Source organism: Vipera berus (assembly GCF_964194415.1).
Source record: "Vipera berus genome assembly, chromosome: Z".
NCBI lineage: Eukaryota > Metazoa > Chordata > Lepidosauria > Squamata > Viperidae > Vipera > Vipera berus.
Window position 1 is genome coordinate 71,050,828 of NC_138205.1, and position 18,465 is coordinate 71,069,292.

At 39.5% G+C, this 18,465-nt stretch overlaps 1 protein-coding gene across 1 annotated transcript; it reads right to left on the bottom strand.

The window, feature by feature from the left end:
• Positions 1-12,242: 12,242 nt before the first annotated feature.
• RALA (RAS like proto-oncogene A) lies at positions 12,243-18,232 on the bottom strand. The gene is made up of 5 exons (XM_081346497.1): positions 18,037-18,232; positions 16,706-16,853; positions 15,285-15,493; positions 14,686-14,860; positions 12,243-13,968 (listed from the first exon to the last, which is right to left on the bottom strand). The coding sequence occupies exons 2-5, from the start codon at positions 16,817-16,819 to the stop codon at positions 13,846-13,848; spliced, it is 621 nt and encodes a 206-aa protein (XP_081202623.1). The 5' UTR covers positions 16,820-16,853; positions 18,037-18,232; the 3' UTR covers positions 12,243-13,845.
• Between the last annotated feature and the right edge of the window lie 233 nt (positions 18,233-18,465).

Consider the following 18,465-nt stretch of genomic DNA (forward strand, 5'->3'; position numbering starts at 1 on the left):
ACAAGCAATCGCTTAATTCCTACGCAACCAAGGGTTCAACATTCGGTTGATTTGGGGCGGGGGGGGGGCAGCGAAGCCTATTTGCAAGAAAAACGCTAGAGAAGGGGAAAAGTGTAATTGGGAAACGGTGGCGGAGACTTTTAATTTGCTTTAAATCAGCCTCTCCAATCCAAAAACGAAAAATGGCAGAGTTAAAAATATTCATTGTTAACATTGTTACATACTACATACTTAGACATAAGACTAAGGAATTAGATGTTCAGCAGAGTGATGGCACGAGGGAAAGAACTATCTGTGTCTAGTTCTTTTGGTATGCAATGCTCTGCAGCAGCGTCCTGAGGTAAGGAGTTGAAACAGTTTATATGTCCAGGATGTGAGGGATCAATAGATATTTTCTCAGCGCTGACCCAGTGTGTCATCAATGAAAAGCAGGCTGGTTGCAATTGGTTTTTTTCTGCAATCTAGTTATAAGTTGAAGTCTGTACCTTGCCTGTTTGGTTGCTGTATCAAACCAGTTACAGAAGTACAAGTGATAGACTCAATAATTTTCTATGTAGGCTAAGCTATTGGAATTAAACTTTTTTGGGATTATCTATAAGGATAATCTCTCTGTCTCTCTCTCTCTAACACATGGCATCAAAAATCAATACTAGGAACAACTACTCCAAAAATTTTGTGGAATTAAATAGGGAGCTACAGCTCCCACTCTCAATTATCAGCACTAAGGTTAATCTATTCCCCTGTATGGCTTAAACAGCTGTCATACTAGTAAGTTAGACGCCAAGCAAATGACACTATCAGAATTATATGGAGATGTATTAAAATCACTCCAATTTCCTGACTTCCTGTTCTCAGCCATATACCATGTTTCCCCGAAAGTAAGACCCTGTCTTACTTTCTTTTGGCTATGAAATAAGGAGAAAGTTTTATTTTCGGGGAGGGCTTCTTGCTGATACTCGCACTAGTAGGCTGCAAGCGCGCAAGGATTGAGCAGGGCCTATGCATGCGGTGGAGAAGCAACTCGGCAAGAGTGTGGTGGCAGACCAGGTACAGTACGGTGTGGTCGTGATAGGCAGTGGCAGAAAGCCTGGCACTGGGCGAGTCGGCCCAGATCTTCTGTGCAATTGCCGGAGCACACACACACACTGCCGGCCTGCCAGGGCCCTTTGCTAGCAGCCGCTGGTAAGACTGTGCCAACCATGCCTCTGCCTTTGGGCTGATGAGGGCCACCAGCCTGCGTGCCTACTTGGTGCTGCAGGTGCCAGACTAAGGGCTGAACCTGGCACTCTTCGGGCCTTGGCGGGCACTGCACCTCTCATACCAGGTGGGTGCTTTTGGGCTCTACTGGCTGCTCCCACCAGATCAGCTTTATTTCACTATGAAATAAAGAGGTGAAGCAGGTGGCGGGGTATGTGTGGAGTTGCTTCCCTCTGCTTGCTGGACACCTGCCAAAGCCACGCAGGGTAAGGTTGCCACACACATCCGCCCAGATGCCCTTGCCTCCCCAAGCTATTTTTTAATAACTTGCCTTTCAGCTGTATTGTGTTTCTCCGTTCGCTTCTCACCTTCGCCACATGTTTGTGGGACAAAAAAACCCGAAAAGTTCAGTCAGACTTTCTAACTCCTCGTGAGATCTCAAGAAGTTAGAAAGTCTGATTGAACTTTTTTTTTTGCTCCAGCAGTCACACGGAAGATCTGGGCCGACTCACCCTGTGCCAGGCAGGAGCAGCCCAGAGCACTATAGCCAGGAGAGCAAAGAGCCCCGCGAGGCCAGCAGCACGGGCAGCCACTTGGTGGCTGCATGGGACCTGATGCAGCCGAGAAATGTCCCAGCAGCTGCAGGGCCAGCAGACAGGGTGGGCAGAGGCCGGACTCGCTGAGGGTTTGGTTCGTTGTGGCCACAAGCAAGCAGGTGGTGGGATGGAGAGGGGCTGGCAGCAGTCGGTTCCGCCGGTGAGGGGGGCACTCTGGCAGCTACACGAAAGACCTGGGTCGGACTCGCCCCGCTCCATGCTAGGTCCACCCCCCCCCCTGAAAATCAGCTGGAGCTTTTTGAGTAGAGTTTACTTTCAGGGAAACCTGGTAGCACCACCAGCTTTATGAAGGCAGGGTGCACTAGTGAGAGAACACAGAAAAATTATGAACAACTCACTCCTACTGGTGCATGCCGATTTTTCACATCAGGTTGAAGACTCAAATTCAGGAAACCGCCACAGGCACCTGTACGATGTCTTTCCTACAATTTTAACATCGATTCCCAATGGAAAGCCAAATGAGTTGCTGAATGCCCAGATATAGGAAGACATAAATGACCGCCCCTCAGCAGTGGACAATCCTGAATAAGATTCGCATCTCTGTATAAATGGAGCATAGTATCTTCCCCTCAGTGTGACTGCAGAGTCCCACGTTAAACTGTAGATCACATTGTGACCGGTTATAAGCTGAGGGCATACACTGGTCCAGTTTCTGATTTTTTGAAAAAAATATAAAATGATGGCACGCTTCAATGATTAGATAGCCTAAGCATTGGTATTTGAACATTGGCATTTTTAACATTTATATTTCATTTGTTTTACTTATCTAGGTGAATTGTTAATATATATTGCTAGTCCATTATGATATGCCATATGATAAATAAATCAAATTGAAAACTATATCCTGAGGTAGGTTCCTTGGTATGGATGCAGCAAAAGATAACTTGATAAAAAAGAGATTACCAATAACAGAATATTTGTAGCTCAGGGTTGAAATGAGGGGTCATTGGTGCTCTGTGAGCTTGGTTGTTTTCTTACAGATTTTCATTACCCAAATTAGGTAACCTCATCAGTGCTAGTGGTGCTATCACTAGCACTGATAAGGTTACCTAATTTAGGCAATGAAATGTCTAAAAAAATAACCAAGCTGAGAGAGCAACAAGACCCCTCAAAATAGAATTTATTGGAACTAGAAGTCATCTCTTGAGTTTTGGATGGCACAGGTATTTATGGCATGATAAAGTTGAAGTTTAATATATATTTTAATAATTAGTTTTTTAGACATGCCATATTGTGAGTTTGTAGATTAAAAATCCAAAATCTCTTCTATGGTTCTCACCAGAGGAGGCTTTCTTTATTTTTTTTTAATTTTTTTATTTTTAATTCCATTTATATCCCGCCCTTCTCCGAAGACTCAGGGCGGCTTACAAGCTTAGCAGAGAAGAGAAATGATGATTAAATCACTTACTTGACTTATATCAAGCTACTAACATTTGTTGAAAGAGAATCTATCTTAAAAACAAGAGAAAATCTGAAGCAGGAAGATTTTATGTATCAATGGTTTTATTTATTTATTTATTTATTTGATTGGATTTATATACTGCCCTTTCCCGAAGGACTCAGGGCGGTTTCACCTGTGCTAACTGTTCAAAAGACAGTTCTTTTACACATGAAAGAACTGATTTTGAGATCCATCTATGTACCAACGTTGAACAATGGTACATTGCTAAAATATATAAAATCCCTAATTGAAGATGAATATAGATGAATATATTAAAGAATGTATGGTTAAAAGAACAAAAAATGGATGTGATAATTATGCTTGAATAATAGTAAATATATGAATAAATGGATTGAGGATACTTTTTATCAACTTTGGCAGAGGTCTCCAACCTTTTGGGCATCAGAGACCAGATCTGTGGGGAAAAGTTTTTCCGCGGACCAGAGAGTGTGTGGTTTTGTGTGCTGCCTGCATCCCGCAGATGGGGCTTTCCTTGTTTGTGCGGACCAGTTTCTGGCATGCTGCAGCCGGGTACCGGTCCACCACCCGGGGGTTGGGGACCCCTGATCTATGGTGAACTTGTACAAGTGCTAAGAAATACTTACCAACTAATGCTAGATATATTTGTTAATACAGAAGACTCTTAAAGTTTGAAACCAGAAGTTTTCCTTTTAGGTTTGATGGATAAACAGACTGAAAGAAAATACAGGATTTTGTTTTTATATATTATAACTGCTGCAAGGCCTCTATATGCACGGAAATAAAAGGATATTTGTTTATTTTATTTGTATCCCATCTTTGTTTTTTTAAAAATAAATCAAGGCAGAGAACATATCCAACACAACTTCCTTCTCCTATTTTCCTCACAACAACAACCCTGTGAGGTGTTTTAGACTGAGAGTACAAATTCCCAAAACGGATGAATGGATCATGAAATTAATGTGATGCCAAAATTACTTTAATTAAAGATAAAAGCTCAATTGCTTTTCTTTGTACTTGTAAATCACTTTTGGACTTCTTGCTTGGTTAAAAAAACTAAGTTTTGATCTTAGATTTAATAATTAAATGTTTTAATTTTAGAAATGCCTGTACTATTGGATTTAAACAGGTATACATTTTTAGCTTAGGTTTTTGTATAATTTGTTTAAATTTAAAGTAGAGAATGTTGTATTATTGATTTTGATTACAGAAATATTTAATAATATATGTTTTAATGGAATTGATATGCATTTATGGTTTAGATGGTTTATTTAGATTGATATTGTGATATATATTTTTGCTCTTGTTTTTTGATGTACATATCTTCATACTTTTATATATTTTTTCTTTTCTTAAAACGAGCTTATTTTGTTACATAACTATTTGTATTGAGAGAGTTGGAAGTAATTTTAATGTTAGTTTTTGATTTTTTTAATGTCACTTTTTAAATTTTTCCTTCTGTTATGTATTCAAGAGGGACAGTGATTAATATTTATATGTAAGGGTGTAGGTCTATACATATGTTGTATATAGCATGTTTAGTAGTGTGTTATGTAAGTGTACACTCTGAGAACAAGCAACTAAATTTCATTTTTAATGTGTGCCATTGTGCCCACAGTAAAAAATGACAATAAAGGTTATCTATTTATCATCTATCTATCTCCTCCCCATCTTTCCCTTTTTGTTGTAATTTTGTATTTTAACTATTTTTATTTTATGAAATGTAATATTTTTAAAAAAAATAAATATTAAATACCAAACTACAATTTTATTTATTTAATGCATGGCAAAACTACAATTCCAAGACAGATTACAAATCTTAAGAACTAAAGAAAAAGAGAAGTATATGATTAATAATGCTTGTTTATTACATTTATACTGCCTATATTTTGTAAAATTCAAGGCAGCATATATAATGCCCCAATTTTCCACACAATAAGAACCTTGTGAGCTCGTCAGGCCTAAGAAAGGGTATGAGAGCCAGTTTGTTCTAGTCAATGGTTAAGGCAGCGGCTAGAAACTGGGATACAGTTTAAATTCCATCTTAACCATGATAGCCAACTGGGTGACCTTGGGCCAGGCACTTTCTCTCAGATCAACCCACCTCAGCGGTGGTGGTTGTGTGGAAAATAGGAGGAGAAAGGGGTATTCGGTATGTTTGCCACTTTAAGTTATTTGTAAAAATTATAAAGGTGGAATAGAAATATATAACACAAAGTTACCCATCCAGTTTTCACACTATGGAAAAATAAGTATTATTTATAATCTAACATCCACTACATGAAATGAGCTATTAACACATAAATCCACCTCAGCACTCTATTACCATCTCAGATTTTAAAAATGGTTGAAAAAGATAAAAGCAGAAGATAATAGCAGGCCCTATTTCAGCTTTAAAAACAGTTGCATACATAACTCTGAATTTTAATCATGAATACTATTCAGTCTTCTGTTTATTAAGCTGTTTATTTTTTGTTTCTGATATGCATCTAGTAACAAGCATGCAGTGTTGGTGAAAAATACATTCTATAGATGTGCAAAGTCTCTATGTTACTTTGAGAAAACAATCACTTTTCCATTTGAAAAAAGATGCATACATACATCTTTCTCTTATTTTAACATATTATTTTTGCCATTGTATTTGAATCACTTTTAAAAACAAATTCATTAATATGTATGATTTCTGTATTTTCCATATGAAGCTATTAACTTATTTGTTACACATGAACAGCTTCCAGTCCTATAGGTTGTTAGCATAGGTGTCATCACTCACCAATATCTAAGTTTAGTTATCTATCTAGACAATTACAATGGAGCACAGAATTACAGATTTCAGTGAAACCTGCATGTAGAGATCTAGCTAGGCTCCGTTTAAGCAACAGTTAGCTAGTTTATGCAAAATGTGTTTGTCAAATCTAGGCAGTTAATTTAGTTCAGTAAACCCATTTGCTTGATTAGCAACTATATGATCTTAGTTATAATATTCAATATTAGCATATCATAAAATGTAACTTCATTTATAGAAATGCATAAATCTAATATATGAAGATTACTCATATTACTGTAAAATGTTGAACAGTACAAATCTTGCTGCCCCTGCAAAACATAGGAATCCATTTGTGTACATAACTTATAAAAGGAGAGGGAATTATTGCTAACATCTTATTGGAGTAATTATCTGGACCCTACCCAGTAATAGGTTCCAAAATTAAGTACCGGTATGTAATCTGGATGGATGAATGGGTGGGTGGGTGGACCAACAGATAGACATCCTTAATGTACATCTACCAATATATGGGTAGTCCTCAACTTATGTCCACTTGTTTTATGATCAGAGTTTTGATGGCCTCACGAATGCCTTATGACAAAGCAGTTCAGGCTGTTAAAGAATATCTTCTCCACTTCCCTAGTCACATAACTACACTTCTTGTGATTCCCTAGTCACATAACTACACTTCTTTACAACCCTTTGCAGCATCCTGCAGCTCCATAAAGAGAATTTGCAACTTTTTTGCTGGTTTGCAGCAAAAAATGTCCATGTGGAATATTTACAATTGCAATAACTTATGACCAGATTTCTAGTTCCAATTGTAATCATAAATTGACGATTATCTATATATGATTCATTGAACATTTCCTTTCTACCACTTTTAACCATCCATTTTTTTTCAAGTTATCAAATGTTTTTAGAATTCTTCAGAGGTGAAATCCTGTTTAGAAATAATTTCTTAAATTACAACAAATAGAAAGATAGAATCCTTGGATTTTTATACTTTTTCAGTGTTGTTATTCTAGTTAGCGCTGCAAGTTGCAATCCAGTGCAATGGGCCTCTCCCTAAGACATACAGGATTGCATAAATTTCTATAAGAGAAATTCAAAACTAGCAAATGAAATTGGGGATGTCAGTGAGCTGTTAGATATGCAAAATTTTAAAGTGATGTCATACTAAAGGGGACATCTTGCATACTGGAATTAAGAAACAATTCATAATAGTTTTTGCTGCACCAGTGTGTCAGATATAAAAGATGTAGGAGGGTAAAGCAAAAAAATAAAACCTCTCCCACAATAAAGAATCAAGAGTTTGGTCAAAATCCCTTGTTCTTTTAGATTCATATGCATATAACAGTGACCATATGAACAGGCAAATGGTAAAAATGAAGAATGGATGTGAGATTAAAAAATACATAATGTAATTTTTTTTTAATGTCTTTTGCATTAAAATTGAATAGTTGATGAGCAGTTACTGGATACATACATTGTCCCCCTCCCAACTCCTGGGCATCTTGCTCTATTTAACATTTCCCATATCATCCTAACTGCCACACTAGATGCTGCTTTAGGACCTCTTTCCAGAGCATGATACCATAGTCTCTCGAGACTGAAGGATGCCAATATATAAGGTGGATAAGGAAAGCACTGTGCTGCCCAGCCTTCTTTCAGACATAACTTACACTCCCCAAAAGACAAGCTAAAAATCTTGTTACTCATACCAAGCATTTTGTTTATCTGCTATCTATTCACTATGTTTCTGATTAGAGTGTGATCTCTATTTCCACACTACTACTCACTTAAATCTGGACTTTTTGTCAGAGAATTAATATATACATTTTGTACAAGCTTATGAATTCTTCAAAATCTTGTCCAAAATCAAGCCTTGTCATATACCTTAGAGTAGGTCTTCCTTATCTAGGCTGCAAATAATTGGATAACCACAAAAATAAAAGAATTTTCTGTATCTTTTTGCAGCTACATCACCTGAACCACTGGAGTTGTGCTACCCAGATCTTGTAGCCCTTTGATGGCCCATGTGCCAGGTCCTTCATAATTCAGAGAAAATAATGGAAAATATAAAAACTGCTTAACAAAGATTAGCTATAGATACTCCTCAATAAACAACTACAGTTGAGCCCAGAATTATGGTCATTAAATTGTTCTTAAAATGGCTTTTGCGAAGACAACCCTCCCTCCTGAGGCACCCTGTGGTCCTCACCCCTCCCCATCATGCCTCTTATCTTTTACCAAGATAGAATAGGGAGGTAGGCCAAAAGGTCCAGTGGATAGAATGGGGGAGGGGGAAGATAGATGGGTGGGGACAGCTACAGGATCCCTATGGTCATTTGTAAGGGTAGGCAGATTACTAAGTACTCAAATTTTGTTCATGTGAGTGCAAGGTTACTTGTTGTTGTTGTTGTTAGTTGCGAAGTCGTGTCCGACCCATCGCGACCCTATGGACAATGTTCCTCCAGGCCTTCCTGTCCTCTACCATCTAGGCTCACGCCTACTGCTTCAGTGACTCCGTCCAGCCACCTCATTCTCTGTCGTCCCCTTCTTCTCTTGCCCTCAATCTTTCCCAGCATTAGGCTCTTCTCCAGTGAGTCCTTCCTTCTCATTAGGTGGCCAAAGTATTTGAGTTACTGCAGCAGCACAATTTTGCGTTCAGTCGTTAAATCCCTTTGTTCAACACCATAATATCCACAGGGTTGCTGAATGAATGGCCATAGGTAATTAAAATCTATAGTGGCAGCATGGGTGCAAATAATTTGTTGTAAAAATCTTTTTGACATGAAGCCTACACTGTGCAATTGATTGCTGAAGACTCCTAGATTATACAATTGGCAAATAATACTATTGTTACTGCTATTACTGTTGTATAAATAAACTTTCACAATAGGAAAGTGTAAGTATATATTTTTAGAGTTCATATATCACAATAAACCACAAACTGCAGTGGCTAAGTTTATAAAACAAGTTAAGTCAAAACTAAGCAAACAATATTACAGCTTTACTGTATAACGTGCAAGTTCTTTGCCTTTATCTGGCACAAGATTTAGTTTTCTTAATGACTAAATAAATATCTATTTACAAATCTGGCTTTGAAAAATACAGTTGTTAAGTATTACCATTTTCAAAAATATCTAAATTGCTTTAATCCTGATTACCAAGGTATCAATAAGTACAATAGAACATGTCAAACTTTGAATAACAATATTAAACAACAAAATTTAAATTATTACAAATTACAGAAACAATGTTTGAAATGTCAGGACAAATGCATTGCTGTAATTTAGCATTAAAAATATTAGATTATCTTTAGGTGGAATATTCCCAAGTCAAGAAGCCCATCAGAAAACAGCTCTCTCCCTGCACCCACAAAAGGATGGGTACTTTGTAGCCCCAAATTATTTTTATGTTAACCTTTATTATCTCACACTTATAACTCTGAACAAACTGTAGAAGACTATATAATTGCTAATGTTTATATATTGTTAGGCTAGATAGAATGAGTTTAAAAGCTATGAAGAGATTCCTCTGTGTGTGTGTGTGTGTGTGTGTGTGTGTGTGTGTGTGTGTGTGTGTGTGTTCCCTGCATTGGGAAGGGAAGAGACAGGGGAGATATGTCTTGAGTATTTTGAACACCTTGTCAGCCCAAATATGGGCCAAGTCATTTTGCTTGTATCAGCCCAAACTCGGACCGTCCACAGACGGCAGTCACAACTGCGACAATCATTATTTGCGTAAATTTTTTGGATTGCTAACAAAGAATTAAAGGGAGACTGATATAGCTATTTCAAACTTGTTCTCATCAGTCAGCCACACGTTCATGAATCTTCATAGCTTTTAAACTATCATTCTATCTAGCCTAACAATGGGCATAAGGGGAAAGAATCAGTGAGGCACATCCAATAAGTTACTAATAGAAACAATATCTACCATAAAGCTATATCATTCATTCAGGCAATTAATGCTGTACTATAGAATATGATTGGAGAAAAATATTTGTAGCTTTAATGTCAGGGCAATAAAAACTATAGCATGGAGCATGGCTAAAGAGGAAAACATCAGCATTATGATAACCTGACTCAGCTAAGAATATAATTCAAGCAAAATGAATATTTTGTTTAGCCATAAATGTTTACAGCAATACAATTAAACTGGATTGTTTTTTTAAAAAATTACCTTATATTTAACTAGCTTTTTTTCCCTACTTAGATGCAATTTTGGCAAGGGCTATGAGGGATGAACGGCTGAAGAGGTGAGGTTTGAGGCATGAATGTTGAAATAGGGAGTTAGGCAGCTTTATGTTAACATTATTCATCAGAAATGTTATTAGCACATTTTTGCACAAATGTTACCTACATACATTGCAATAGATTGAAAGCTTCTATCTGTGAACACTCCTGGAATTTCATTATGCATTGTAAATAAGCAAAAATAGTTTGTTTATAGGAAAACTGATTTTTTTTCAGAATTAGATTTAGAACCTGAAATTAATAGCTCAGTACACAATAGCTCAGAAGACCCAAACATCCATTTAAAATAACATTTTTGTTTCATTATTAGATTCAGAACAATTTTATACGAATTTCATTTGCAAGTCTCCCTCAAGATTTCTCTAGAGCAGGGGTCGGCAACCTAAAAAAGAAAAAGAGCCACTGGGAACCGGTTCCATCACAAATTAAAAAAAGAGGGAGCCGCGTGCGTGTGTCCATGCACGCGCATGCGCAAAAAGGTTTTTTGCGCATGCGCGGACGCACGCGGCTGCCATTTTTTTAAAAATGAGATGGAACCGGTTCCCGGTTGCCCGACAGCGACGGCCCGTCTGCAAAGCTGCCGCTTTCGGCAGCTTAGCAGACGGGCCGCGGCAGCTTTCTCAAAGAGCGGCGCCCCTGCCCATCCCGAGAGGTGCGCGCGCACCTCTCCGAACGACCGGAGTTGCGCGCGCACCTCCCCAAACCTTTGGGGAGGTGCGCGCGTACCTCCGTGCGAAGGGGCAGCGGCGCCGCTCTTTGAGGAAGCTGCCGAAAGCGGCAGCTTCCTCAAAGAGCGGCACCGCTGCCCGTTCGCGCGGAGGTACGCGCGCACCTCCGGTCGTTCGGAGAGGTGCGCGCGCACCTCTCGGAATGGGCAGGGGCGCCGCTCTTTGAGGAAGCTGCCGCGGCCCGTCTGCTAAGCTGCCGCTTTCGGCAGCTTCACAGACGGGCCACGGCAGCTTCCTGAAAGAGCGGCACCACTGCCCATTCCGAGAGGTGCGCGCGCACCTCTCCGAACAACCGGAGGTGCGCGCGCACCTCCCCAAACCTTTGGGGAGGTGCGCGCGTACCTCCGTGCGAAGGGGCAGCGGCGCCGCTCTTTGAGGAAGCTGCCGAAAGCGGCAGCTTCCTCAAAGAGCGGCACCGCTGCCCGTTCGCGCGGAGGTACGCGCGCACCTCCCCAAAGGTTTGGGGAGGTGCGCGCGCAACTCCGGTCGTTCGGAGAGGTGCGCGCGCACCTCTCGGAATGGGCAGGGGCGCCGCTCTTTGAGGAAGCTGCCGCGGCCCGTCTGCTAAGCTGCCGCTTTCGGCAGCTTCACAGACGGGCCGCGGCAGCTTCCTGAAAGAGCGGCACTGCTGCCCATTCGCGCGGAGGTACGCGCGCACCTCCGGTCGTTCGGAGAGGTGCGCGCGCACCTCTCGGAATGGGCAGGGGCGCCGCTCTTTGAGGAAGCTGCCGCGCCCCGTCTGCGAAGCTGCCGAAAGCGGCAGCTTCGTAGACGGGCCGCAGCAGCTTCCTCAAAGAGCGGCACCGCTGCCCATTCGCGCGGAGGTACGCGCGCACCTCTCCAAAGGTTTGGGGAGGTGCGCGCGCACCTCCGCCCATTCGGGGAGGTGCGCGTGCACCTCTCCAAACGGGCGGTGCCACTCTCCATTTGGAGAGGTGCGCGCGCACCACTGCCCGTTGGAAGAGGTGCGTGCGCACCGGGCGGCTGGGAGCCGCAAGAGACGGCTCAAAGAGCCGCATGCGGCTCCGGAGCCGCAGGTTGCCGACCTGTGCTCTAGAGCATCCTTCTTGAAGATGGAAAGCTTTCATTAAGTATCTTCACTAAATAATTGGGAAAACGTTATTGCAAATTACTCAGAATTCTATTAGAAAATCTTTGTTTACTATCAGTTTATAGACACATTAATGGAAAAATTAATAATGATCATTATTCTGCAACAATGTTTTATAATTAATGTTCTACAAGAGGTTTTTTTTTAAAAAAATGAAACTTTATTCAATGGCTCAAATAGCAAATAAAAACTTTGGTAAGGCATCCGCCTATGACAATTATATGTGTCCATTGGCTTCATAACACCTTGATTCCCATTACACAAACAGGATGCTAGTGGTTGAACTCCCTTGGTTAGTCAGACTAAAACAAATACACAATGAGGGCCAATATGCTTTAGCAGCCACATCAAGAACTAATTCTGCACATGATAACATCTACTGCAGGATGTACAAACAAAATTTCTTGATGAACAAATGTTCTCTAGTCATATCAATAAAGCCTATCAGCTAGCACATTACATACATGTGCTGTCTATTTTGTTCAGATGTAGGCTTACAGATATATTTAAAAAGCATTTTGGAAGTCATCTTTTATATTGAAACCCCAATTTCCTAAAAGCCTCAGATGGAGGTTTATCTTTAGATCACTTACACGTCAGTGGTGTGGTGATATTCCTTACAATAAAGAACTGAAGACAATCTGTTTTTAATACATTAATGAGAATTTTGGAAGCATATAATCAGTATTTTGATATTGCAAAGGAAGATAGTTAACTGACTGATATAAACCAGAAGAGTACGTTTCCATTAAACATTATACAGTAAATGTTCTCAAACCTAGAAAAGAAAAAAACTCTTAACTTACATATTTTTCAGAATGGAACCTTATTTGTGCTTTTGAAATCCATAGTGCTACCCTACCTGAGGAAAATATCCTTCACAAATAGGAAAACATAAAGTACTTACAAAAGTAAATGTCAGTATCTCTGAATTAATATTTCTAATTGAAATGTGTTCCACCCACTTCATTTTTAAATTTAATATATCAGCTGACTTTTACTTAAGCAATTTTCACTAAAACAAGGAAACACAGTACATTCTGGATAATTCAAGATCCAGAGTATGGCACATTTTTCTGATTAACTGTACTGCTAGTTGGCTGGTAAAAATACTCAAAAACTGCATTACAAGGTATTATTTCACAATGATACACACATACAATTTACTGTGTTGCAAGGAAGATATACACTTAACTATGTTAAACTCTCAGTTTAAATTAAGGCATATTCAAATATTGTCATAAGTTTATACCATTAATCTAAGTCCATGTATAAATGATTCCAATAGAAGCAGAGAAGATAGTTTCTCTTCTCTAATTTGCATAATTTTTAACAGCAAAAAGGAAAGCTTATTTACTATAGTTTTCATCACCACTGTAATTTTCAAGGCAGTAACATATAAAGTAAAAATTTGATATAAAAGTATATGCTTTAAAGAGAAACATAAAAAGTAATGCTTTTTCATTCACAGTTCAAGAAACTGCCCATGGGGGGGAAAGAATCCTCTACATTCAGAAGAATCATGGTAAAAGAAAACAAGTTATGTGGATTGAATTCTGCTTTTCTTGAAACTATTTTTTTCAATGAAGGTTTTCAGTGTTGTCCCAACCATGCTTTAAGTGGTATATTAGAATTCCCCAACTATTAAGAGTGATTTCCGCCATAACAGCCTCCAAATAGCATGCTCTATGTTAATGGATTTTACTATGGACGAAGTAGGAAAAGAGTTTGAAACTTTGATTATAAAATGCAACATCTTTCTCTGATCCTCTTGGCTAGACTTTTCCTTTTCTTTTTTCCATTCTTTTCTTTGCTGTCTTCCATTTTTCTTGCTCTGATTTCTCTCATTAAGTCAAAAAATACCTAGGAGAAATATTAGTATCAATACATTTGATTGAATGCTTAAATATAACGTACTTAATTTCATTTAGCTGTTAATTAAGCCGTGATGTATCTTTAATTCCAAATAATATACTGAAACCTAGAAAATTATTTTTGTTATGTGTCAACAGCAAAAACAAAGTTTCTTCTTTTGCTCCTCCTTTCCCTAAATTTATTTTTTCCTTGTATTAAAAAGATGCTAATGAGAAAAAACAGAAAACGGGCTGTTGCCACATGCTGCCAGAAAGAGAAAGGGCCATACTTCTCCATCTCCCACTCCCAAATATTCCCTTCTCTTCCATATGAGCATAGGACAGAAATTGCTTTGCAACTAACTGCACAGCAAAGGACAATGAAGAGCAGAGTAACTCAGAAAGTCAGATGTGGGGGGAAAATGGTGATCTAAGCATGAAGAGAATGGACCATCTGCACCATTAGTTTTATTCTCTTCCATGCTAAGGTTGTTATTTATTTCCCAAACTCTGCTCTGGAAGGAAACAACTGCAGCAGAAAATAAAGCATGTAATATTGAAAAGTGGAATTACAGGTTTTCATTACTTCTATCCATATTTTTAACCTATCTTTCAGATTTTAAAATTTCTAAACTGCACAGGGATTTTTTCTAGCCACTGTGGGAAATACATTGTGTTGGCAAATCTTATGTGAAGAGGATTATGCAAAATGGGAAATAGCTTTTACCTTGTCAACATTAGCTCGTGTTTTAGCAGATGTTTCCACATAGTTAACATTCCACTGATCAGCTCTAATTTTTGCTTCTTCTACGGAAACCTGTCTTCTATCTTCTAAATCCGATTTATTGCCAACAAGCAAAAACGGCACATTTTCATCTTCCTTTACTCTTAAAATCTGCTCTCTAGGAAAAAAAATCACACACTTTTAATCTATACACTCATGAATTATTTATCTGTGATAACATTTTGAACTAAATATACTGTTGTAAATGTAAACAAATTGCCAAGCATGTAGATCATCATGTAATCACGGGGTGGTAGTGCAATGTTTTGCCACAGCAGAAGAGCTTTACGGATTATAAAGCATCCTTTCCAAAGCCATCCTAATTCCAAATTGTTAAACAGTCATTTCTCACCAGATCTGTGAAGTGATACAGCAGGTTACACATGGTTATCTGGAGCATTAATTAGGCATTTCAGTTACATGTAGCTTTCTTATATGATTTTTATCAGTTGATGGATGCTTATAGAATTACCATTATAAAAAGGCAAGGAACTTATGAGACAAAAATTGCCATCAGTCAAAATATTAAAACATGCAATTACCTGAAGTCAGCTGTAGCAGCAAAAGATTCAAGCTCTGTAATTGAAAATACACAGAGAAAACCTTCTCCGCTTCGAAAATAGTTATCACGAATTGCAGCATAATCTTCCTGTCCTGCTGTATCCAATATATCAATCTGAACTTCTTCTCCATCCAGGACCACTCTTTTTCTATAACTATCAGCTTTAGTAGGTTCATAATCTTCTACAAACTGTTAATAAAATAGTCAATTCCATTCTAAACAACAAAATTTTAGTCATTTCAAAAACTATTATTTCTTGTCCAGCCATACCTTAACACTGGTGGGAGATAATATGGTATTTGTATAATGAAATGTATAAGGCCATTTATCTTATAGAAGTGACTCAATGTGTACAAGTATTAAAAACTTGTCAGTTAAAAATAACCCATCACACAAGAGGTACCATGTTCCAGTCCTAATAATTCAAACCACTACAAACCCAAACACCTGAGAAAGAGCCAGAGTCTTATAAAAGACCAACAGAGCCAAAGCAATCTGTGGGATGCTGTTCAACAAGGCAGGCAATGACAGAGAAGGCAGGACTCCCAAGTCCAACAAAATGAATTTCATGGAAAAAAACTGGAGTTTTCCCATTCTATAAGATCTGGTAGGACAAACAATTGGAGAAAGGCAATCTCATGAACAGCTTGGCCTACGTGCAAGGCTTTAAGATGACAACCAGCACCTTGAATTTCATTCAGAAGCCTACAAGGAGCCAGTGCAGCTTTCAGAGCAGCTGTATTATTAGGCTTAGTGAGAGAAGCCAAAAACTGCCTGCATCGTTGTATTCTGGACCAGTGGCAGCTTCAAACAGCTCCATAGTGCATTACAATAACCCAAATGGGGATTATTAAGCCATGAGCCACAGCTGTAAGACCTCAGTCCAAAAACAGGCACAAGTAATGCACAAAATGGACTTGCAAAAGGATCTGTTAGCCACAGCTGCACCTGTTCCTTAAGCAGATGCCACGAGTCTGGGAACACTCCGAAGTAGTGCACAAATTCTGATTAGGAAACTGCACTCCAAGGCAGTGTTCGAGATGGAAAATCTCTTGAGTGGGAAGGGGAGGACTTAAAACCCTTAGCCAGTCTTAAACCAAAACCTGTATAGTTGCCCTATGCAAAAAAAAGTTTTTAATCACAATATTTTCTGTTTAAACCTAGCAACTGGAAACAAGATACCAATTTTGTTTTAAATTTCAACTCTTCCAAATATAACACACACCCCTCAGCTATTTTTAATTATTAAGTAATTCTCTCAGATTGTATCTGAACTGCTTCAACCACTGATATAACAGTGTATTAAGTACTGCTGATTAATGTTTTGTAATATTGTTTCAGTTGCTTTCACAAATACCTTGAAAATATATATATAAATTGAAAAACATTTTTAATTCTTACCTCATCATACATGAATTGTAAAGTTAATGCAGATTTTCCTACTCCCCCACTGCCTACCATAATTACTTTATGCAGAGCCAAAGAATTTTGACTTTTAGGCTTATTTGTTGCCATTTTTATCTGCAGATATTTCACACAGAGGTAAGACCTAGAACAAGAAAAATGGTTTGCATTAATAAGGATTTAAACTATTCAGGTTTTTTTCTGTTCAACTCAGATTGACAGTTATAAAAGAACCTTCAAATTAGTAAATTGATAAATGCTGTACACACAAGCAAATTAAACACTTTCCTGAAGAATTGTTGCTTTGTATTACCAAATTTTAACTCCTAAATGTATAAATAGCACAACTAAATAACCTTCAAAAGAATTGAATAAGTAGAGAATATTGAGTGTGCACTTTCAAGTAAGTCATCTGGGTGAACAGCTGAACAAGTCCCTACAATTTTCAGAAGTGATTTACCTTTCCCTTTTTAGGCTGACGACTGGCTCAGTCACCCAGCTTGCTTTGCACTTAAGAAGTAACTCAGGATCCCCCAGTTTCTAGTTTGGTGCCTTAACAGCTATTCCACACTGGCTCTCAAGTGGTGAACAGATCTAGCAATGTGTATAAGCATCCATCATAACCAATAACAGAACCTTATTTAGAGGCAGCATATGTAACAGAAGAAAGCTGCTGACTTCAGAAATCTGAAGACAGTCCCACAGAGCGATTTGCTTAGTGCTTCATCTCAATAAGGCCAGATAAGTTCTTCTCTTTACTGGAATTGCCACCCCTTCCCAGTTAAGGCCAATCACAGGTCTGTCTGGACTCAATAAATATGATGGAGTTCCAGGTAGGCCCAGCATATCCAGCTTTGAATAAGTTTAGCACTGCAGGGGAAAAACGAGCGCCTTACACGGAAAAGCTTCCATCACTTTTTTTCAGTGATGCACCTCAGTATAACGAAGAGCAAAGCAGCCTGAAGCTGCTTTAACTGACCAACCAGCTACCCGCCCACACAAGCAGCGCGGCGCGCCCATTGCGTTCAAGGTATGGGAAAAGGGAGCGCCCCGGCGGCCAGTTCAGGAGGGAAAAGCAAGAACAAGCGAGCAGGAAAGAAAGGCAAGAGCTCCGGAAAAGCTCTTCCTAAAGCAAGGGCTCCGCCGTCGGCCTCCAAAGGCACGCCAAGCCACGCTTACCCTAGGCCTCCTTCTTCCCATAAAACCGCCCTGGGCTTGGAAGGGTCCTCCCATTCCCCGCTCAGAAGCTGAAAGGCTCAGCAGGTCGCATCCGCCCAGTTCTAGGCAGCCTCCAACTGACCGCGGTGGGGAAGGAAGCACATACTTACCTGCAAAGGATGGGTCAGGCCCACCTAAGGTAGGAGAAGGAATCACCGGGCTTGCAGAGGCTGTCTCCGCTTGCCTTTTCAGCTTCAGACCCGCTAGGGCGAGACCGGGACGGCTGGATTAAGAGCGACACAGACCACAAGCGCTTGCTCGGCAGACGCGTTTCATCAGGCAGTCGGCTCCTCCTCCAGAGGAGAAAGATAAGGGGGAAGGGAGGTGGGCGGGGCCTGAAATGGGCTTCACGTGCTTTCCGAAGAGAGAGGAGGATGATTCAGGGTGCGAATGTAGAAAGGGCGTGGTGGTGCGCGAAGAGCCCCAAGTGCCTTTTAAATTAAGAGGCCTCCATTGGTTATACATCCTGAGGACATGGTGATGTCATTCTTTCTCCCTTATCTCTATGGTGAATGCCCTATACAGCGCAAGAGAAATTT